Genomic DNA, 22,693 nt, shown 5'->3' with positions numbered 1-22,693 from the left:
ATCTGCTGACCTCACCTGATTGTGTCTCTCTTTGTCCCGACTTTAGGATGAGAGTGCTGGCCGTCCTGGGCATCACACTGGTGGTGGCCTGCAGCCAGGCTTTCCTCCCTTTCTTCTTGAGAGGCATGGAGCTCCTTTGGGGTAAGCAACAAGTCAAATGTGGTCTTTCCACCTTCTAAAATTGTTGTTCACGGTTCTCAAAACAGAAACATGCTGGCAGTTGTCAGGGTGGGTAACGACCCCGCTGGTTCCGCTGGGCTGTCCACAGGAAGGGTAGTCCTTCTTGGGTTTAAGAGGATTCAAACACGCCTCTTTCTAAAAAAACATGTGGTTTTCCTATGATGGCACAGTAGAAAATTTTCATTCTCAGCTGCTCGTATATTTGAAAAAATGTTGCTGTGGGAGTCATTGTTTTGCTACAAAATCCTTTTTCATTAAATGACTTGTGATGTGTTTTCTGGACCGAGGGAGTTACAGTGCCACATTTGATTTTCAAAGCTATGGAGATGCAGTGGTTAGAATAATCACATCTAAACTCTACTTTTGTTTTGTTGAAAAATAAAAAGAAAAGAAAGAATTCCCAACCCCCAAGAGGGGACAGTACTGGGCAATGTTGGGGTGGTTGGTGGCACAGCTGCTGCCAACATCTGGGACATTCGCGCCTCCCTGGGCAGCTGTGTCACTCATGGCCACGCCCACACTGCCTGCTGGCCCATCCCCAAGAGTCACAGGCCTCCCCGCCCACCCCCCCAACATTGACTGGTGCTCTGAGTCCTTGCCGCCCATGTCCACGCCACGCTCTGCACCCTGCTGGGAGCCAATTTTCCCAATTTTGCTGAATACTGGGGCCCGTGATCTTAGTATAAGGTGCGCCAATGTCCGGAGACCTTCACAGACTCGAATGTGCCTTAAGAAAGCAGCACACCGTCCCAGACAGCCAGAAGGTAGGAGGCAGGCTGAGGCGAGGGAAGCCGTCAGCTGGGGTGCTGCCAGTTACTGATGGGCAGGTGGTCCCCTCCCTTCTTTCTCCGGACTCTGGAAAGCTGTCCGTCACAGCAGTTATTGCGCGGCAGTTATTGCGCGGCGCCCCTAGTGAGACCCTCAGAGCTCTGAGCGCAGCGCTTCACACTGGCCAGGACCAGGAAATGAAAACAGATACATGTTTCAAAAAATCTCAGGAAAGCGTTGTTTTCATCTCGCCCACAATGATTCCTGGGCATGATAGCTGCTCAGCAAATGCTTTGTGAATTGGTTAACTTGTCCTTACATTGTTATTTATTAAGCTCCCAGTTTTCTAACCCACAGTAACAAAAGTCAGAAGTCACCAAGCTCATAAGGACGCAATGGTCCTGCATGACAGCTATTCAACAGAGATCAAAGTAGCTGTGGATTGTTTAGTTTTAGAAATTAGTTTTTAAAAAAATCTGGAAATGCGGTACTTACAGCTGTGCTAAAGCAATTTTTTATTATTTCCCCATCTTGGAGACGTATGCTTTTTTTTTGCCTAAACGTTCAGTAAATATATAAATAATGCACAATACAGTCTCCAGTAAAAATGCTGCATTTCAGAGACCATTTTATTGTTGATTAGGATATTTTGAAGCTGGCTTATTACTTGTTTACTTTTAAATTATTTAGAAACATTATTTACCTTTCAACTTTGGAATCTTTAATATAAGAGATTTTTTTTTCCACTTGCCAACAAGCCAACAATAGCTTTGAAACAAAATAATTACTCAGGGCTGAACTTGCTTTGAAACATAACTTTTGTCAGTCACGTTTCACCACAGCCAGTTGAGACGATGGCACACCTGACTTTGTGAGCGGGTTTGTACGGCTTGCGCTCTCAGACTGTCACGAAGCAGAGCCTCACACCCTTGGTGTGCTGAGAGCCTGCTCCCAGAGCAGCCGGCGCACTGGCAGGAGGACAGGGTCGCTGCTGGACCAGAGATGGCCATCTGCAGGTGACAACACTCCTCAGTACTATTCGTCCCCTGTGGTCAGTCACCCATGTCACAGCTCCAAAGACACAAGCCCCAGGGTCTCAGCTGTGGTCAGACTTGCTCTCATGTCCCGGTCTTCACACAGCTCAGCACACACCCTGTTTGACTCTGGCTGATGAACCCCTAGAGGACAGGGTGAGTCCTGCACACACGTATTGGCCCTGTGAGTAGTTTGTGGGTTATAGGAACGTTTGTGACAGGTGAGCCCTGCACAGCAGGGCTTGTGTGCAGCACGAGGGCGGGGTCAGTACAGGCCCAGAGTAGGGAGGGGCCCAGCTCCAAGAGAAATAAACTTCGCACCTGGCAGTTCTGCACCAAAAGTAATTTGACAGTGGAAAAAGATTCCATTTCTGCTCAAAAATGTATGCAGGACCGTTGTGGGCCTAAGAAAAATTGATGTTAAGTCCCTTCTCCAAACCCTGAACATTTTGTCATGGAAACCACATGTGTTCGTCACCACACAGATAAGGGTGCATTTCTGGTGCTTGTGCAGAGTCAAGATTTATGTGCAATTATCTGTATAGCAAATGTTCCCACAAGTTGTAGCTGCTGAGAGAAAATAAATGCAAACGAAGCGGGAAGCGGACCTCAGATTAGAAGAGTGGGCGCCAGCCTTTCTGTGACCAGGAAAGTCGGCAACTTCACGCCGGTTTACTGGACGTCCACAAACAGGAATTGTTAGAGGAGGGACCAAACCGGGTCCTCAGGGCGAACAGGGGCGGGGAGCCCGTGTGGCACCTGGTTTTGGAAAAGGAAGAGCTCGGTATCCTGCAGGAAGGGGTCCCACACTCCGGGTACTTTCTATAGACACTGAGACACTGATGTCCCAGGGTAGAGGGGGTGGGGCAGAAGTAAGTAGGGACAGATGAAGGAATCGTGGGGGGTACTTCTGGTTTGGCTGAGGGAGGAGGGGGCGGCAACTGAGGCTGGTGGCTGGACACCCTTTGAGGGGCCTTCAATGGGGTCTACATCCTGGGCTGGGGGCCCAGGGACATCAGGGGTCTGATACAGTCACGTCTTCTGGGAACTTGCGGTCTGAAGTCCCTCACACTTTTCTAGCAGTTTTAAGTCACGTAATTTCTTCTCAAAAGAAGATAATCAGTTAAGTTTTAGGACAGAGGCCAATATAGTAGTCACTGAACCCTGCTGAATTCCTCAGCAACATAAAGTACTTTCTGGAATCCGTTATGCCCACTTAATTCTAAAGATATTGAAACGTACGTTTAAAAACAGTTGTAGCAGATGTGTAATGTTGGAGGACATTCTGATATTCTACTTCCTTTTAGGAATAAGTGAGTTTCTCTTGCTAAGATAGTGATTATACAGAAGATAGTTTAGTGACGGGAGTTACCTGTGGGGACGGAAGCCTTGCCTACTTGTGTTATTCGTGTGGACCTCGCCCTGTCACCAGAAAAGGGATCTCGCATGCCGAGCCCATCCGGGCCGCTCTCACAGAACAGCACACATGGGGCTCGTAAGCAGCAGATGTCCGTTCCTCACAGTCTGAGGCTGAATGTCTAAGGTCAGGTGCCTGCAGGGTCGGAGTCCAGGGAAGCCCCTTCCCGGTGCACAGATGTCAGAGAGGGTGAGGGTCCCAGGGTCTCTCTGACAAGGGCACCAGTTCCATCTCAAGGGCCACCCTCGTGGCCCATCACCTGCCAACATCCCCATCTCCTGGCACCATCAAATAGAGCAATAAAGTTCCAACACATGGATTTGGGGAGACAAACATGAGACCATGTGTCAGAAAAACACTGTTTGGAGTCACTAGAGGTGGTGTGGGCAGCGAGAGGGAAAGAAGCCAAGCTGAACTTGCGTGAGGTGAGAACAGGCGGGTCCTCGCCCCATCCCACACGCAGCTCTACCCCGGGGGTTAGCACTGCTTTGCGATGGGGCATCCGGCTCACTGCCCAGCAGCCCAGCAGAACTGCCCAGCAGCCGTGTGGTTGTCATACGCTAAGCTGGAACCCTGGAGAGAGCTAAGGTGACAGAATTGCTGGACATCTGGTTTGTGCTGATGTGTGTCATGCTTCCTCCACAGGAAAGTCTGACAACTCTCATGTGCTCAGCATTTTAGAGGAGAGCAAGCTACTGGTGGATGACGCCATCTACAGCACAATGAAAAGGTGCCGTGTCCTAGAGGGCACAGAGGGAGGGGACTGGCGTGACGTCACCCAGGGTGTGCCAAGTCCTGCGTGAGTCTTCCTGTGCTCACCTAGTCTGCCTTTCACAGTCACCTCTGAAATTGGTCTCAGCATCTCCATTTTACAAATTAGGAGCTGAAGCTCACATGGGTTACTTGACTTTTTCAAGGTCATGTGCATGCCACTGGAAGAGCCAGTATCAGTCTCAGTCTCAGTCTTTCATTAGCAAAACACAGAGGAGAGCACAGTGACCCGCCCATGTTTGGCTTTACCAGGAAAAAGATGAGAGAGACTGAAGTCCAGACAGGTAAGTAGGCTGCTTCCTGCAGAACTGGCACAGACTAAGGAGTAGAGGGCAGTGCAGGTCCCTGAGGTGCAGTTGTGACATCACCCAGGGAGTGTGGTGGAGCCGTGACATTGCCAAGGGTGTGTGTACAGCTGTGACATAGTCCCAGTCGCTGAGGTACAGCTATGACATCACCCAGGTCGCTGAGGTACACCTGTGACATCGCCCAGGTCACTGAGGTACAGCTGCGACATCGCCCAGGTTGCTGAGGTACAGCTGTGACATAGTCCCAGTCGCTGAGGTACAGCTGTGACAGCGCCCACGTCTCTGAGGTACAGCTGTGACATAGTCCCAGTCGCTGAGGTACAGCTGTGACATCGCCCACATCTCTGAGGTACATCTGCGACATCGCCCAGGTCTCTGAGGTACAGCTGCGACATCGCCCAAGTAGCTGAGGTACAGCTGCGACATCGCCCAGGTCGCTGAGGTACAGCTGTGACATCGTCCCAGTCGCTGAGGTACAGCTGTGACAGCACCCACGTCTCTGAGGTACAGCTGTGACATAGTCCCAGTCGCTGAGGTACAGCTGCGACATCGCCCACGTCTCTGAGGTACAGCTGCGACATCGCCCAAGTAGCTGAGGTACAGCTGCGACATCGCCCAGGTCTCTGAGGTACAGCTGCGACATCGCCCAAGTAGCTGAGGTACAGCTGCGACATCGCCCAGGTCGCTGAGGTACAGCTGTGACATCGTCCCAGTCGCTGAGGTACAGCTGTGACAGCACCCACGTCTCTGAGGTACAGCTGTGACATAGTCCCAGTCGCTGAGGTACAGCTGTGACATCGCCCACATCTCTGAGGTACATCTGCGACATCGCCCAGGTCTCTGAGGTACAGCTGCGACGTCTCCCAAGTAGCTGAGGTACAGCTGCGACATCGCCCAGGTCGCTGAGGTACAGCTGTGGCATAGTCCCAGTCGCTGAGGTACAGCTGTGACATCGCCCACGTCTCTGAGGTACAGCTGCGACATCGCCCAGGTCGCTGAGGTACAGCTGCGACATCGCCCAGGTCGCTGAGGTACAGCTGCGACATCGCCCAGGTCGCTGAGGTACAGCTGCGACATCGCCCAGGTCGCTGAGGTACAGCTGCGACATCTCCCAGGTCGCTGAGGTACAGCTGTGACGTCGCCCAAATCTCTGAGGTACAGCTGTGACATAGTCCTAGTCGCTGAGGTGCAGCTATGACATCGCCCACGTCTCTGAGGTACAGCTGCGACATAGTCCCAGTCGCTGAGGTACAGCTGCGACGTCTCCCATGTAGCTGAGGTACAGCTGCGACATCTCCCATGTAGCTGAGGTACAGCTGCGACATTTCCCAGGTCGCTGAGGTACAGCTGTGACATCGCCCAGGTAGCTGAGGTACAGCTGCGACATCGCCCAGATCTCTGAGGTACAGCTGTGACATAGTCCTAGTCGCTGAGGTGCAGCTATGACATCGCCCACGTCTCTGAGGTACAGCTGTGACATAGTCCCAGTCGCTGGGGTACAGCTGCGACATCTCCCAGGTCGCTGAGGTACAGCTGCCACATCGCCCAGGTCACTGAGGTACAGCTGCGACATCGCCCAGATCGCTGAGGTACAGCTGCGACGTCTCCCATGTAGCTGAGGTACAGCTGCGACATCTCCCAGGTCGCTGAGGTACAGCTGCGACATCGCCCAGGTAGCTGAGGTACAGCTGCGACATCGCCCAGGTCGCTGAGGTACAGCTGCGACATCTCCCAGGTCGCTGAGGTACAGCTGCCACATCGCCCAGGTCGCTGAGGTACAGCTGCGACATCGCCCAGGTCGCTGAGGTACAGCTGCGACGTCTCCCATGTAGCTGAGGTACAGCTGCGACATCTCCCAGGTCGCTGAGGTACAGCTGCGACATCGCCCAGGTCGCTGAGGTACAGCTGTGACATAGTCCCAGTCGCTGAGGTACAGCTGTGACATAGTCCCAGTCGCTGAGGTACAGCTGTGACATCGCCCACGTCTCTGAGGTACAGCTGCGACATCGCCCAGGTAGCTGAGGTACAGCTGCGATGTCTCCCATGTAGCTGAGGTACAGCTGCGACGTCGCCCAGGTAGCTGAGGTACAGCTGCGACATCGCCCAGGTCGCTGAGGTACAGCTGCGACATCGCCCAGATCTCTGAGGTACAGCTGTGACATAGTCCTAGTCACTGAGGTGCAGCTATGACATCGCCCACGTCTCTGAGGTACAGCTGTGACATAGTCCCAGTCGCTGAGGTACAGCTGTGACGTCGCCCAGGTCGCTGAGGTACAGCTGTGACATCGCCCAGGTCTCTAAGGTACAGCTGTGACATAGTCCCAGTTGCTGAGGTACAGCTGTGACGTTGCCCAGGTCGTTGAGGTACAGCTGTGACATCGCCCACATCTCTGAGGTACAGCTGTGACATACTCCCAGTCTCTGAGGTACAGCTGTGACATAGTCCCAGTCGCTGAGGTACAGCTGTGACATACTCCCAGTCGCTGAGGTACAGCTGCGACATCGCCCAGGTCGCTGAGGTACAGCTGCGACATCGCCCAGGTCGCTGAGGTACAGCTACGACATCTCCCAGGTCGCTGAGGTACAGCTACGACATCTCCCAGGTAGCTGAGGTACAGCTGCGACATCTCCCAGGTCGCTGAGGTACAGCTGCGACATCGCCCAGGTCACTGAGGTACAGCTGCGACGTCGCCCAGGTAGCTGAGGTATAGCTGCGACATCTCCCATATAGCTGAGGTACAGCTGCGACGTCGCCCAGGTAGCTGAGGTACAGCTGCGACGTCGCCCAGGTCGCTGAGGTACAGCTGCAACGTCGCCCAGGTAGCTGAGGTACAGCTGCGACATCGCCCAGGTAGCTGAGGTACAGCTGCGACATCTCCCAGGTCGCTGAGGTACAGCTGCGACATCGCCCAGGTAGCTGAGGTACAGCTGCGACATCGCCCAGGTCACTGAGGTACAGCTGCGACGTCGCCCAGGTTGCTGAGGTACAGCTGCGACATCGCCCAGGTCACTGAGGTACAGCTGCGACATCGCCCAGGTCGCTGAGGTACAGCTGCGACATCGCCCAGGTAGCTGAGGTACAGCTGCGACATCACCCAGGTAGCTGAGGTACAGCTGCGACATCTCCCATATAGCTGAGGTACAGCTGCGACGTCGCCCAGGTAGCTGAGGTACAGCTGCGACGTCGCCCAGGTAGCTGAGGTACAGCTGCGACGTCGCCCAGGTAGCTGAGGTACAGCTGCGACATCGCCCAGGTCGCTGAGGTACAGCTGTGACATAGTCCTAGCCGCTGAGGTGCAGCTGTGATATCGCCCACGTCTCTGAGGTACAGCTGTGACATAGTCCCAGTCGCTGAGGTACAGCTGTGACATACTCCCAGTCTCTGAGGTACAGCTGTGACATACTGCTAGTCGCTGAGGTACAGCTGTGACATCGCCCAGATCGCTGAGGTACAGCTGTGCCATCGCCCATGTCTCTGAGGTACAGCTGCGACATCACCCAGTTCACTGAGGTACAGCCGTGACATAGTCCCAGTCGCTGAGGTACAGCTGTGACATCGTCCAGGTCGCTGTGGTGCAACTGTGATATCGCCCAGGGTGTGTGGTGAAGCATTAAATTTTGTCATCATTCTCTATTCAATAATTGAGAAACACCGTAATATAAAATATGTAATTGACATGAATATTATGGTGTCATGTTCGATGTTTATAAAACAAAACAAACACGAAACTGAGAAGCAGGTTTTATCCTCACAAGCTCATTATTTGGTTGGACGTTAAGTAATAATTACAGACGCTCTCCAGGTACCAAGCATCACAGGGCAGCAGTTGTTTTTTTCCAAAGTTCTATTACTCCAGTCAGAAAACATCCTCATTGTTCTTACTGCCTGCTAGTTCATTTTTACTTATTTTCTAAAAAACTTGAATAGTAGGGAGAAAGAGGAAGGAGAACTTTCTCATAAACTCATACTTCCTCGTGTGTGTGAGAGCGTGAGGAGACGTGGGGGGCATCCAGTCCGGCACCTCACCAGCCACGTTACCCTCTCAAGAGTGGCCACACATACACAGGAGTCTCTGCACGTGTCAGCTCTGTGGCCGCAACAGGGCAGCACCTCTCGGAGCCCCCAGGTCACTGGCCCAAACCCAATTCTAACTGGATTTTTAAGAGAAGGTTCGTCTTACACAGTTGTTATGCGAATTGAATGACCAGATATGGACATTTGTAAAGGGCCAACATTGGCCATTCTGTTCATCATTCAATTGATGGGTCACCTGTACTATGTTTTATCCCTTCACTATGTCCCACGACCCTTGTGGACAAGGCCGGTACAAGCGCCGTCTTCTTGCTTGTCTGGGACGCAGCAGATACTCAGGAAAGTTTAGCTTAATTGATTAGTAATTAGCTACCAAAACAGTCATAGAAGAATAATTGATTTTATATCTCCTCCTCGTGCCGTAGAAACCTCGAGAAAAGAGAACTCATTTCTCCGTCTCAGCTTCTGTCTTTTTCCAAATTTCCTGAGCCAACCAGCCGAGCTATTGCCCGAGCGGCAGAGATAATGGAAGCTTCAGTGCAGGCGATGCAAAGAAGAGTCCAGCTGCCCCTGACACAGCCACAGCCTCTCACAGGTAAGCACAGCTGGTGCTCCGTCCCACGGGGTTGGGGTGGGGGCGGCCCCCACAGGTAGACCAGCTGACTTGTCCGGGGGCCTGGCAGCCATTTGTGGACAGCTGTTTTTTACTTATCACCACGAAGGTATGATTTTCCCTCTCACTCAAAGGGCAAAAGCAACAGTTCTTAAAATGCTGGTAAAACACTCACACCCTTTGTTTTTGTTAGTCTGAGAATTACCTGTTTCTCTGCTATTCAAATTGAATCTGGAGAACTACTAGCTCGAGAATCAGTTTGTTGAATAAAGAGCGATAGAATTGGCAAAAAATGAGAGAGACTGTTTTATGGGGCCTAATTTAGAAATATTCACAAGGAGAAAACCAAAAATCAGTATGAAGAAAAAAGAAGGGTTTTGTAGGTAGACACATGAACACTGTTAGCCAACTTGACGGAGGCAGCTTTTGTTGGCAGGGGCGGGAAAGTACTGGGTATCCGCTGTCCTCTGAAGCATCAGGCCACGGCTGGACACACTGCCTCAGCGGTGCCATGTGACAAGTGACACGAGATAGACAATCGCCCTGAGCACTGACCCACTGGGACACAGAGCTCTTAGAACCACTTTTCTGAAAGATCACAATGCGGAGTAAATTGACAAACCCGCATCCCTAGCACTGAGGAAAGCCAGCGGATGGAAGGCAGCTTGACTTCAAGGATAAGGAAGGGCGTCCCACACAGAGGCGTGGGTCACGTAAGGATCCCAGACTCAGAGGCTGCAGCAGAAGGTGGACCTGGCCAGGTAGGTGAGTCACCAGTCTGTCCTTGGCATTCTCCTGCAGACGCCTTATCGGAAGACCTCCTGACCACCATTGCGGAGGTGTCTGGGTGCCTGCCTCACATGCTGCCCCCCAAATGCCCATATACCTGCCTGGCAAACAAGTACCGGCTCATCACGGGGGCTTGCAACAACAGGTATTCTCTCTGGTGTGCTGAGCCTCGCGTGCGGGGGGGTCTGGACATGGCCAGGTGCCGTCGGGAGGGCGCTCTGTCGACTATTGGTGACGTCCCCACCTCTGAGCTTCCGATCCCTCCATCTGTGACATCTCCCCTTGCCACTCACACATCCTGGTCCTGTTGCCGGCCTGCCGGGTGGCTCTGGGAGCAAATGGTGGCACATTCTGTGGTGACAGATGGGCAAGGGTGACAAACCAAGCAATTAGCATGGTGACAAGCAATACGGAGAAAATGGGAAAGTGACATGATACAGTGACCGGCTGAACCTCTGAGATCCGGTGTCCCGGGAAGGCCCCACGAGCCGCGCCTGGTGCTGAGACCAAGGAGGACAGCCGGGGAGAGCGAGGTCCCTGGGGGTGCAGACGGCATGGCTGGTTCCCAGGTAGAGGACAGCCGGCTGGGGGAGGCCATGACTCAAATTCGAGTGGGGACCAGCCCGCCCAGGTGCTGAAAGGGGCAGAGAAGACATCCAGGGGGAGGTTGAGTCAGAAGTGGGGGCTCAGGAGAAAAGCAGCCGTTCAATCATTCATGGACATATTTATCCAAACTACTCTGAGCTCCCGTATTTGCCAGTCTCTCTACTTATGCCGGGAATATCACAGCCTCTGTTCTCACAGAGCTGACAAACGGGGGCTGTGGGCCCCAGTTCACCTGGGAGAGCCCAGGCTCACACCCATGGGTCTAGCATATCAATATTCCCTCTTTGTTATTACAAAATATTTCCCAATTTGGAGAACAAATTCCGTGAGTCCTCCTCATGGACTAATAAAAAAATGCAGAATAAATGTCAAAACGGTGGTGACCACGTGGTGTGGCCGAGGGATGGGAGGACATACACAGGGGTTCCTGTAAAACACGCACATTGTGTTAGTCGGGGTTCAGGAAAGCTTTGCTGGGGTGCTGATGTGGGAGTGAACCAGACCCCAGCATGAGCAGGGATCTCCCAAGTGGCCGGTGGAGGGCGAGCTGAGTCCTCAGAGGAAGAAGTATTTCGAGCAGAGACCTGAGCGCAGTGCCTTCTGGCTGAAACACAGGAAGCTGTGGTGGGGCTGATATGCAGGGTCAGCTCAGAGGGGCACAGGCTGCATGGCTGGGGGGACAGTCCCTGAGAGTGACAAGTAGCCAGCAGGACCCCGGGGGTGTGATTTTCAGTGACATGGCATGACAGCCCCATGTCACATTCCTGAAGGCGAGGTAGGCACACCTGAGGGCAGTTTCTTACGTGACCTGTCGCAGAACAAAACGGGCACAAATAGCACCAGAGTCAGTGGGATTTTCAGAGTTTTTGGAAGTCCCTGAGCGCACGCCAACTAGAGAACAGTACCTCCTTGTCTGAGCGGGTCCCAGCGCCCACCTCCTGACCATCCAGTGCCAGTCTCGTTCCCAAACCATCTGGATTCACTCGCCTCCAACCATGTGGCTCTGGCCGGAGGCATGATGCGTGACCAGCCATGCCTTCCAACACGTCATGGCTATCGCAGTGCCCCAGGCATCTTCTGGAAGCCCAGCCGCCCTCAGGGCTCAGGGCCACCTTGGGCCCACATGCCCCGTGCGAGGCAGAGGGTCCTCGCCCGTGTCCCTCACCGCTGAGCAAGTGGGAGGAAGTGGGACAAGGACGTGATGGCAGAGGTGCCAGCTTTCGGTTTATCCTGAAGTTAACTTGAACCGTTTTGTCCCCGGACCGAACACTGTGTGCTGCTCTTCGAGCGAGGGCACGTGTGTGGCTCTGCGTGTCCTGTGTCCGTAACGGGAAGCCTCAGCCTCAGCTCTGCACCCCAGCTCTCTTCAAGCTGCAAGTTGAGAATTCAGAGTATCAGGAAGTCTGTAGTGACAGGCGCCTGGGAGAGAGGACGTAGTGTCGGATAAATCACGGCGTCTCGGAGCCACTGAGCACACAGGCACCCATCTCCTCTCCTCCAGAACTGGTTCCATCCATTCGCTGTGGTCACTGTGTGACGGCTGGTGCAGTGCTGACATTAACCCAAATCTAATGAAGGAACAGTGTGGTGCTGCAGGTCTGTCCCCTCTGGGCCAGACGTTCTTCTGTCACAGCGAGCCGCATCTCAGAGCCTCAAGAGCGCCTTGCATTGGGCCACAAGTCCCCAGATAGCCCCAGGCGCAGCCACGGGCATTCACCCCACGCTCGCCTGGGTCCTGCTGATTGGCAGAGGCCCTGGTTAGAAAGGTCAAGTGCCACCCCCACTGAATGTCCACAAAAGTGTGTGGGCGCTTCGGGACTGCTGTGACACCCCAGCGAGCTGCTGAACACTTAATTACAGGGCACTGCAGTCTTCCCAGGCTGACATGTGCAGCTATTTAAGGCAGCAGTGTCCCGTGTCACTGCCTCAAGGCCTCTGGGTGCTGGAGATGAGTGAGACATCAATGACAGACTCAGTCCCCACGTACTGTCCCCACAGACATGCACTAGGAACCACCACTGCCTGCGGCTATGAGGTATCTCTGAACGGCTCCTGGATACGGGGGCAGTGATGGGAGTGACAATAGCAATAATGTCCCTTCCCCAGTGTCGGGAGCCACGTGTATCACTAGGAGACCTGCAGATGGGGAGAAGCTCAGTGCACGGCCCAGCCCAAGGCCGAGGCCAGGCAGAGCTACACTTGACCTTGAACTTCCTGACCCTGGTTGCCCAGGTGAGAAACAGTCCTCAGAGCACACAGACCCTTCCATTCTCATGTGTACCAGCCAGGTGGGTCTGAGGTGAGAGTGGCCGACACACGTCATGTCCACAGAGGTGGTAACACTTCCGTCAGTAGCACTGCGACCCCCGTGGACACCGTCAGCTGGGCACTTGACTAATGGGTTCACTCGCAAGGTCTGCCAATGTCTGACCGCTGTGTGGTACAGCGTATTTCAACTGTAATGGGAAAAATTTTAAGTTATTAAAAAAATAATAATTTGGTGCCAAAACAAACCATCCCTTAATAATTTTTAAATACTTACATTTCTGAACACTCCAGGAGTTTTGAAAAATCACTCAACCTGTCACAGGTCTTGAAGACGTCACTCCCTCGGTGTTCTCAGTGTCTACCCATGAGACGCTTGAAGGAATATTAAAAGCCTAGATCCTGATCAGTTCAATTCACATTATTTTGCCACGTGGCCTCAAAGAGCCCGACACCACGTGACGACTGCCAACCTCCAACCTGCGGCCCTGAAGCTTCTTTTTGCCAAGACTCTGCACCGCCCAGCAGAAAGGCCCGTCTGCTGGGTCTTCCCACGTGGGTTTTGAGACAAATGCCAAGGGAACTTGGCTGCCGTAGCAGTTTTGTACCCAAATAACCCATTTTCAAAAACAGAGCACATTTTTCTCTAACATATAATTCCCTTTCTTGTTGTTCTTTGAACTGATATTTCCATTCTAACTCATCTATAATTTTTTTCCAAACGTGGGATATTTTATGATTGAAAGTCTTTTATTTTTTCCTTTACATACTCCGTTATGTATGCTCTGCAAATTTATAAAACCTGATATTTTACTCTTACATAAATGTTACATACTCATTTATTTTTCATTCATTTATATATTTTATCATGTATTTATATGTTTACATGATCAGATATTTATTTTACATATTTATATTACATTTCATAAGTTGAAATTTTATATTCGCTTTCCAGAGCACTTTAGGGTTAAACAGTCATTATTTTCTTCGAGATTGAGACTTTTTTTTTACAACAGTTTTGAAGACACAATTGATCAAATCAGCACAGATACGTTGCAAATGTTGATACGTAATCATTCAGCAGAGAACTAATTTTTGTTGGCATTAACTTGCTGAAAGGTGGCAGACCCTTCAGTTAGCTCATGGGTCAGCTGGATGGGCATTACCTGTTGGCAGCGTGACTGCGAGCCTGGTTACCTAGAACATGTGACCCCTTGGACACGTGTGAGTCCAGAGTTACTCATTATGTGCAGTGCTCCCTTTCACTCAGACGTCCTGCAACGGGATCACAGGTCAGGCGGTCACCTCCTCACTGGAAATGAGGCAGAGGCAACGGCCGCGCCACACCTGTTTGTACTGCCACATGTGTGCATGGCCAGGTGCCTGCAGACAGGCTGGGCACAGAAGTTCTGTTACAGTCATGGGGCCCAGTCCTCGGAAGTTTTCTGAGATTTGTCAGAAAATGAACAATCAGGAACTATCACTAAACTCACGTCTAATGACCTGTCGCAGACTCAACCAGGTTGTCCTTCAATTCGTTGTTTAGCAAAGACTGGAAAGCACCTGATTCACAAGAGGATTCGTCATTGATCGTTACTCTTTTATTTTCTCAGCTTCTGAGAAACTGAGTGTCACGTCACTCTTAGTCACACCTGTGCTTTTACTACGAGGTCCCGTCCTTAGCACAATGCGCTCAGAAGCAGCTTGTTAGATCACAGTATTATTATACTAAGCACAACTTGCGTCGTCATCCTTTTTATATTTTTGTCAAAATATACTTTGACCAATGGAATGAAGCCACAGAGCCGTCTGTGTGTGGCGAGCTCTGCCATTCAAGCCACTGGCTGAGCCCATTCTCATGATCACGTCCATTTGTATGACTCACCGTTCCCAGAAAAAGCCTGACTTATTTTTAATTCAAATAACTGTAGTAATATAGTCTCCCTTGATAACCATCTCACTTCTGAGTTTAGAACCTTCCAGCAAGTTCCAGAGAACCCTGCTGCCACAGAAACATCATGGAAGCCCCGTCCCCCAGACGGGAGGGGCCCAGTGCCCCAGAGGGTTGTGCCCCTTGGTGAGAGGATGTCACACACAGCAGTGTGCCCACTGCCTCTCTGCTGGGAGCCTCGCACTGCTGTGCTCCAGGGAGAGCCCCACTGTGCGCCTGAGAGGGCGTGAGAGGAGGAGAAAGGCTGTGGGGAAGGCAGGTGCCAATGGCACATCCACAGGAAGGACCCCTCAAACACGGGGGTGCTTTCAGGCCGAGAGAAGGGTGCATCTGGAACGTGGGCTCCAGGGCTTAACTCCTTAGAGACGTGCATGTCCACACACCCCAGGAAGCCTGTCAGTTCCCGCGTGTGGGCTGGATACCAGTCTTCACGCCAAGGGCCTTGGGAAGCCAGCTCCGCCTGTTGTCCTTGAGAATGGTTTCCTGTCCGTGGGTTCTGCTCCCTTCCTGCTTTCTCCCCGTCTCACATGTGTGCACGCTTGTTCCCACAGAGACCACCCCAGGTGGGGTGCCTCCAACACGGCCCTGGCCAGATGGCTGCCTCCCGCCTATGAAGATGGTGTCAGTGAGCCCAGAGGCTGGAACCCCCACTTCTTGTACAACGGGTTCCCCCTGCCCCCGGTGGGTACCTCACCGTGCTGCGTGGGCTGTCCTGGGGTTGGGCCCCACTGTCCTGCAGGAAGCAGAGCTTTGCTGGGCTCTGGGTCGATGTTTTAGGCTCTGGGCAGGTGCTTGTGTCTTCCTTGGACCGTCCCACCCCTGTGAGGTGCAGAATCACAGCTCCCTTTGTGTCTTAGGAACTGAGGCTCGCAAGGTCAACATCACTAGTGAGTGGGCTGATGCAGATTTAAATCAGGGTCCAGCCAAGTCTCTCTCCTCTTTATAATCACTCCAGTGTTTTCCAGGAAGTCCTTACTCCTAGGCAGGAGACGAGGCGTGTGCAGAGACACTGATGAATCAATCGCATTCACGCATATTGTGCAGAGATGAGGGTCGCCCTCTGCTCCCAGGGGCAGACTATTCCCTAACCTCAAATCCAGTCTGCTGACCACGTCTTCTCTCCCAGGTCCGGGAGGTGACCACACAGGTTATTGAAGTTCCCAATGAGGCTGTCACAGACGACGAGCACTATTCTGACCTGCTGACGGTGTGGGGACAATACATTAGTCACGACATAGCCTTCACGCCACAGAGCACCAGTAAAGCTCCTTTTGGGGGAGGAGCCGATTGCCAGCTCACCTGTGAAAACCAGAACCCATGTTTTCCCGTACAGGTAGGATTTTCACACTTTTTATCAGGAAACTAGTAGTGCCATTTGAAAAAATCAAGCTGCAAAGTCCCTTTGTCCTGTCCCTGGGGGGTAAGAATGTCCTATGCATCCGGCCAGAAGTGATCTGTGCACAGATATGGACGCACCAGGTACACACCTGTATGCACGTGCTCCGTGAGCCTTACGTGCATTGTTCTGAACCTGGGCCACTCAGCAACGTCTTACATTTCTCTCCATATCGTGAGATGGGCTGGAATTGGATCGTTTCATGACTTCTTATCCCACTGTGTGTATGTTTTGTAACTTCTTTCACCAGTTCACTTATTAATGAGCATTCAGTTGTTTTGGCATTGCGGTTGTGGTGGTGGTGGTGTCACGAATAACGAGGCTAAGAGCACTCTGGGACCTAAATCTTAGCGCGCATGGGGGTCCCTAACAGACAAGTCCCTGGGGAGACAGACCTGCTGGAACTAGAGCCAGTGCCAGTGGAATTCTGACAAACATTACAAAACCCTTCTCACCAATATTGGTGTAATAGTCCCCCTTCCCAGCAAGGAAAGAAACAGTGCAGGCAGGGTTTTTTGTGTCTTCTCTTCAGAAAACGCCTTTGAAGCTGGCAAGGGACATTTTCTACCCAAGAGCAAAGACTGTTTGGGGCTCGTGTCCTCACTGACATTCGTCCCATAAACCTTGTGGAGCTGTTCTGGCCATGCTGAGCAGTGACTTGGGGCAGGCCCTGCGAGGAAGGGCTTTGTGGTGGGCCGGCCAGGAAGAGATCCAGCAGTTCAGACACTTGGGGCTCAGCAGGAGGCCTCAACAGGCGAGGCCCTGAAAAACATACCAGAAGGAAAATTGGGGTGACGCAGGAAACGAGCAGCGTCACAGCACCACCAGTCATAACAAACAACTCCATCCGCATCTCATCGCCCTGACCCTGGGCGGAGGGGAGGGCTGGCTTGAGCAGATGGCAGAGACGCAGTGTTGTAGGGTCGTGGCCAGCCTGGGGCTCTGAGTGCCTTTACTGGGCTGCGAGAACCCGAGCTGACCACAGCTTCCTGTCCCGGCAGCTCCCCGCCAACGCCTCGCTGACCGGGGGCGCCGCCTGCCTGCCCTTCTACCGCTCGGCGGCGGCCTGCGGCACCGGGGCGCAAGGCGCCTTCTTTGGCAACCTGTCCACGGCAAATCCGCGCCAACAGATGAACGGCTTGACCTCTTTCCTTGACGCGTCCACCGTGTACGGCAGCTCCCCAGCCACAGAGAAGCAGCTGCGGAACTGGACCAGCGCCGAGGGGCTGCTCCGGGTCAACGCGCGGCACCAGGATGCCGGCCGTGCCTACTTGCCCTTCGTGCCTCTGCATGCACCCTCGGCCTGTGCCCCTGAGCCCGGCGCCCAGGGCCGCGCCCCCTGCTTCCTGGCCGGGGACAGCCGCGCCAGCGAGGTCCCCTCCCTGACAGCCCTGCACACGCTGTGGCTGCGCGAGCACAACCGCCTGGCCTCCTCGCTCAAGGCGCTCAACCCGCACTGGAGCGCCGACACCACGTACCAGGAGGCGCGCAAGGTCGTGGGCGCCCTGCACCAGGTGAGCAGGGCCCTCCTGTGCCTGGAATCCTGGCGGGCAGTCTGAGGGGACGTGCGCGTGGAGCTGCCATGTGCAGGGTCCTCCTTGCCCCAGCTCGTCCCCTCTGGGGCTGGTGGTGGCATCTGAACAACAGACCAATGGCAGCCACAGCTGCTCAGCGGTAGTGAGACGTTCTGCTCACCCAGGGCCTTTCTGGTGCTGAGCCCCGACTAAGGGCCTTGCGGGTTTTAACTTATTTAGTCCTCAGGCAACCCTTTGAGATGCGTGTCTGCCAGTGATTTTGATTGTTTTATATGTTGGAGACAATGGAGAAAATTAAAAGGGAAACAATCTATGTGAAATTTGCTGATTAGCAAGTTAAATAAGAGTCTATTTTAACTCTTTCTTCGTTTATGATGATTTTTTTTAATGTGGCATCAGAGGATCATGGATGAAGTGTCAAGTTGACCAGTGATAAGTTGTGTTGATTAACTCCTCGTCTCTTCTTCCCACGCTCTGTCCTGCTGTCATTTAATTTAATTTAGGACAACTCAGAAGTTTTCTGTGTTCAGTGGTGTGTGTGGGTGGTGTGCGTGAGTGTGGTATGTGTATTTGTGTGATGTGTGTGCGGTGTGTGTGGTTTGTTGTTTGTAGTGTGTGGTGTGTGTGTGTGTGTGTGTGTGTGGTCTGTGGTGTGTGTGGGGGGGGTTCAGGAGTTGGAGTAGAACGTGGCGACTTGACACACACGCACTGACTGAATTTGCTCTAATGTTGAGCCAGCGTCCTCATTGAATTATATCCTCCCTTGAGAGATGGGAACAGACGGAATGAGTCAAGTAAGTACGAGGAGAGTGACCATATTAGAATCTGTGAGGGGATTTTAAGCAAATGTGGACGACAGAGTAAGTCACAACCTGGCACCTTGTCACAGTTGTGAGGAAAAGGCAAGCAGCTCGTCAGCTGTCACCTGACCTCCTGAGCGAGTGGAACGCAATCCGTCCAGACAAGCGCAGAGGACACAGCTCGCGTGGCCGCGTTAGTGCTTCCCAACCTGGTTTGCGTGACAGTGGCTGCAGGTTCCTTATACCCGGTTCCCCGGGCAGGTGCCACTGCTGGGCCATCCTCCCAGCGCTCGGGCCACAAGGGACACAGGGATCCAGACACCCAAGCCCAGCAGTGTCTGCAGAAACCGGAGGAACCAGGAGGTTGGGTGAGATGGGCCAGATGGAGCAGCACCCTTGGGAGACGGCGCCCCAGTGGGGCACCGGGGAGAAGAAAACAGGAGATGGCCACCCGCCCTCAGGCGATGGGGAGGCAGAGGCAGGGGCCTGGTGCCCCCGGACCCACGTGGCTGAATGACGACACACCAGAGGGCTTTCGTGGGAGTTCCACAGAGGGCTGGTGTGACTCAGATGTGTAAGGCCGTGGGCCAGGACGGTGGTGCTGGCCCGCCATGGTGACAGTCACAGGCATTTTGGCACCATCACAGTGGCGCCTCCGATCAGATCCTGAGAGACCGGGCAGTGGACAAGTGGGGGGTTGGGCGCGGAAAACGAGAAGGTGGGTGGGGACCAGAGGCACGCGGACTGCGCTCGCTAAGGGGGCTCTGTGCCCTGGGCGTGGGAGGAGTGGTGGCCCGTCCAGCTGTGCTCAGGACCCCGGTGCCCGTGAGCTGCCTTGAGCTCACCAGCCAAACTCTGGGTGAGGAGAAAGGAGAGTCATCGTGGAAGCAGTTTACACCTGGATTTACAGTGTCTCCTGTCCCTGGTAGAGAAGAGGGAGGCCGGTTCCCTTCCACTGTGGGGAGAAGACACCGAAGAACAACGTTAGGTGCCGCCTGAGTGCTGCGGGAAGGGCCACTGTCCCCTGACTGTGCCGGAGAAGCCCCCGGACAGGCAGTGGCAGTTTCCACGGGTGACGCCATAAGTATCCAAATTATGATCAAGAACACGGTGCTTCCGACTCCTGAGCTCAGAAACCCTGGACGGGGCCTGTCACCGTGTCTGTCTGGGACTCACTGCCGTCTCCACTCCTGCGAAGCACCCGGTCACACATTGAGGAAGCACATTTTATCATTTGGAGGAGCACACGGTGCACGTATGCGGTGTCGTTTGTTACCTTTACACAATCTGAGAACGGTAACAGCTCACCCTCCTAGGCTGACTGGCTGAGTCTAGCGTAGACCATCCCTACTGGTTTGCACCTCATTATATGCAGTTTATTAACCAAATATTCTGTTTAAATATCAAAACAATTTGATACTGAAAGAAATGCTGTTACACCTGAAAGAAGACCCTGGAAAACAGTTCTACAGGGACCAGGCCGTGAGTAGAAGTGACGAGGCCGGTGGCTGCACAAGGGCTCACCATCGACAGGTCACTCGGCTCCGTTAATGTTTGACTCAGTCCCCAAAGAGCTCGAGGAATCAGGTGTTCTTCACGGGAGAGGAAGCTGTCCCCACGGTAGGATGCCCACAGGTAGTGGGTCTGTGCTGTGGGGCCTGGTGCCACGTGTGTGCCCACCGAGCTGCCTTCCCTGCCACGAGCCACCCAGCCACCACCAGCCCAACGTCAGGGGCTGGCGCTCTGTGGTCAGCCCTGTGAGCGGAGCTCCTGGACACACACACAGACAAGTTCAGTGCGGCTTTGACTGCAGAGCAAGCACTGTGCTAACGAGACCTGGTCACATGAGTGAGCAGCTCCCTTCCTCATCCCGTCCTCCGAGCGTGAAAGGAGCTGTCGGGCCTCTCGTTTTTGATGGCCACGCGTCCCCACAGGACAGCACGGAAAGTGGGAATTCAGGCTCATCTGTTAACCCACGGCACAAATTCAGTCCCCAGTGACACCCCTGGTGGCCCCTTTATCACCGTGTTTCTGCAGCTCTTCCCGGGAACGAGCACGTGGTTACGGAGCCGGTTCAGAAGGAGAGGCCCAGGGTCTCAGTCCTGCCTAAGTGTTAATTTATGAGCGTCTCCCAATCCGTGTGTCAGCTTTAGTTGGTGTTTCATTGCCTTTAACCTGGGCCTGGAGTTGTCTGACCTGCATCATCTGCTGCATGAAATTACACGCGTATGTGATGCTGCTGTCACGTCTGACTTCAGACTCCATGTATTCTTTTCATCCTCATGAAACGCTCTGGAAGAGGCTTTTCCAGATAAGGACACGCCAGCAGAGCTGCTCAGCGCCCAGAGTCACCGCGCTGGGCGGCAGGCATTTGAGCTCGCGGTCTGAGCTGGGAGCCTTGTGCCGAGTCCTTGCAGCCCCTGGTTTCTGTCCGTCCCAGGGCCGCTGCCCTGGCCACAGGTGAAGGCTGTGCAGGAGCAAGAGGTTTGAACGGAAACTTTGTCCTGTCTGTGTTGTTTGTTAAATGTCCTGGGTGACATTTTAATAAAACCATCCATGTCTCAGGTGTGTGGCCCATCACACACCTGTGTGTTGCACTGCGTGCTGGTCGTTCGCGCTGCACCCAGGTGTGCTGTCTGCCCCCCCTCCCCCCTGGCCTGCCTTGGGCAGTGTCTGAGGACGTCCCTGCAGGCCCTGGCCTGCCCTGCCTTGCCCATCGATGCAGCGCTGTCAGCCAGCCAGTCCGGACTGGTGGTGCTGCTGTCGCTGTTCACCTCTCACCTCCCTTAACCTGGAGGCGTGCCCCCCCGGCCGGGGCAACTTGGGCACCAGGGAAGTGTGGGGGCCGCCCCGCCGAGCCTGGGCCGGGCACAGCGAAGGCTCCCTGCTCAGGGGCTCGCGTGCTCTCCTTTCTCGTAGGTCATCACGCTGCGGGATTACGTCCCCAGAGTCCTGGGCCCCGAGGCCGTCAGGCAGCACGTGGGTCCCTACCAGGGCTACGATGCCACCGTGGACCCCACCGTGTCCAACGTGTTCTCCACGGCTGCCTTCCGCTTCGGCCATGCCACAGTCCACCCACTGGTGAGGCGGCTGGACTCCCGCTTCCAGGAGCACCCCGACCTGCCCCGGCTGCCACTGCAGGACACGTTCTTCAGTCCCTGGAGACTCCTCAAGGAAGGTGTGCCCAAGTCCACACAGCATGCCTGGGGCTCCGCGGGGCAGCCCAGGGACGAGCTGGGTGGGCCTTTGTCTTTCACGTCGGCACTTGGCCGGGTACCAGCCCATTACCAGTGTTTATGGAGAAAATCAATGTACGCAGAGCTTTTAAAAGGCTAAGCTGCTCGTCAGGTCTCGGAAACTTCAGGATTCTGTGCATCCTCTCCCAGGGTCCTGCTGCCTCAGGCCCCTGCCAACCAGCGGCCCGATGTCCTGCCCCTTCTCAGGCCAGGCCCGGCTCACCCAGTCCACGCCTTACCCCTCTCCCATCCCCGTCCACACACTCCTGCCCGGCTGCAGCTCACCTCCCACCCGTTATTTCAGACGCTGAGTGGAATCTCCATTTACACTACACATTGCACATAAGGCCACTGAGTGTGCCTTCTTCGTTTTGTCTGCTCCACGGCCGAGCTCGGCACAGGCTGTTGGAGAACAACTGGGTTACATTTGGAGGTGAATTGTTTGGTAAACCCATCACAACTCTCTCCTGCCGTCTCCTTTCCCAGTGTCCTCTCTGTGCCTGCCGGAAGCTTCTAACCTACCCCAAAGGGCTCCCAGTGGGGGTGGGGGTGCCGGGACAGGGGCACAAAGTCACCGCACGTGCTTTGCCCTGCGTAAGCTTTCACACCGACCTCGTAGGAGAGAGGCCAGGGGTCAGCAGGAGCCCCAGCATTTGGTGGCGACCGAAGCACACCGCGATTGCTGGGCTCCGTGCGACGGGTGGGAGAGCTCAGCTCAGGGGTGGCCTGAACCCTTTCCCTCCGGGGTCCGGGGACGACCGGCGCTTTGGAGGTGAAGGGCGCAGGGCCCCGGGGCACCTTCCTGAGCCAAGTCCTCTCACGATTCCAGGCGTAAGGTTCAGCAGCTGCTGCCTCTGAGCGCAACGTTTCTGCTGCAGAAAGAAACAAACCCATGAGCACGAGAGGCTCCATCTCTGGGTCCCCTCAGACCCAAAGTCCAATCCCCACACACACGGCTGGTCCCCTTGGGGTCCTGGCAGGAACCTGCCCC

The 22,693-nt window shown here is 54.1% G+C and overlaps 1 protein-coding gene across 1 annotated transcript in view; it reads left to right on the top strand.

Annotated features, from left to right (window-relative positions):
• TPO (thyroid peroxidase) overlaps nucleotides 1–22,693 on the top strand; it is a 54,247-nt gene that overhangs the window by 16,343 nt on the left and 15,211 nt on the right. Inside the window, exons 4-11 of the mRNA XM_019752038.3 lie at nucleotides 47–141; nucleotides 4,045–4,129; nucleotides 8,937–9,106; nucleotides 9,926–10,058; nucleotides 15,287–15,416; nucleotides 15,862–16,068; nucleotides 17,133–17,645; nucleotides 21,386–21,644. Coding sequence (XP_019607597.3) covers nucleotides 47–141; nucleotides 4,045–4,129; nucleotides 8,937–9,106; nucleotides 9,926–10,058; nucleotides 15,287–15,416; nucleotides 15,862–16,068; nucleotides 17,133–17,645; nucleotides 21,386–21,644 — 1,592 coding nt within the window. The remainder of the gene's footprint in view (nucleotides 1–46; nucleotides 142–4,044; nucleotides 4,130–8,936; nucleotides 9,107–9,925; nucleotides 10,059–15,286; nucleotides 15,417–15,861; nucleotides 16,069–17,132; nucleotides 17,646–21,385; nucleotides 21,645–22,693) is intronic.

Source organism: Rhinolophus sinicus, chromosome 2 (assembly GCF_057876585.1).
Source record: "Rhinolophus sinicus isolate RSI-liver-muscle chromosome 2, RSI-T2T, whole genome shotgun sequence".
In the NCBI taxonomy this organism is placed as follows: domain Eukaryota; kingdom Metazoa; phylum Chordata; class Mammalia; order Chiroptera; family Rhinolophidae; genus Rhinolophus; species Rhinolophus sinicus.
The sequence above is the reverse complement of the archived record's forward strand: the minus strand, read 5'-3'. Positions and strand labels throughout refer to the sequence as shown.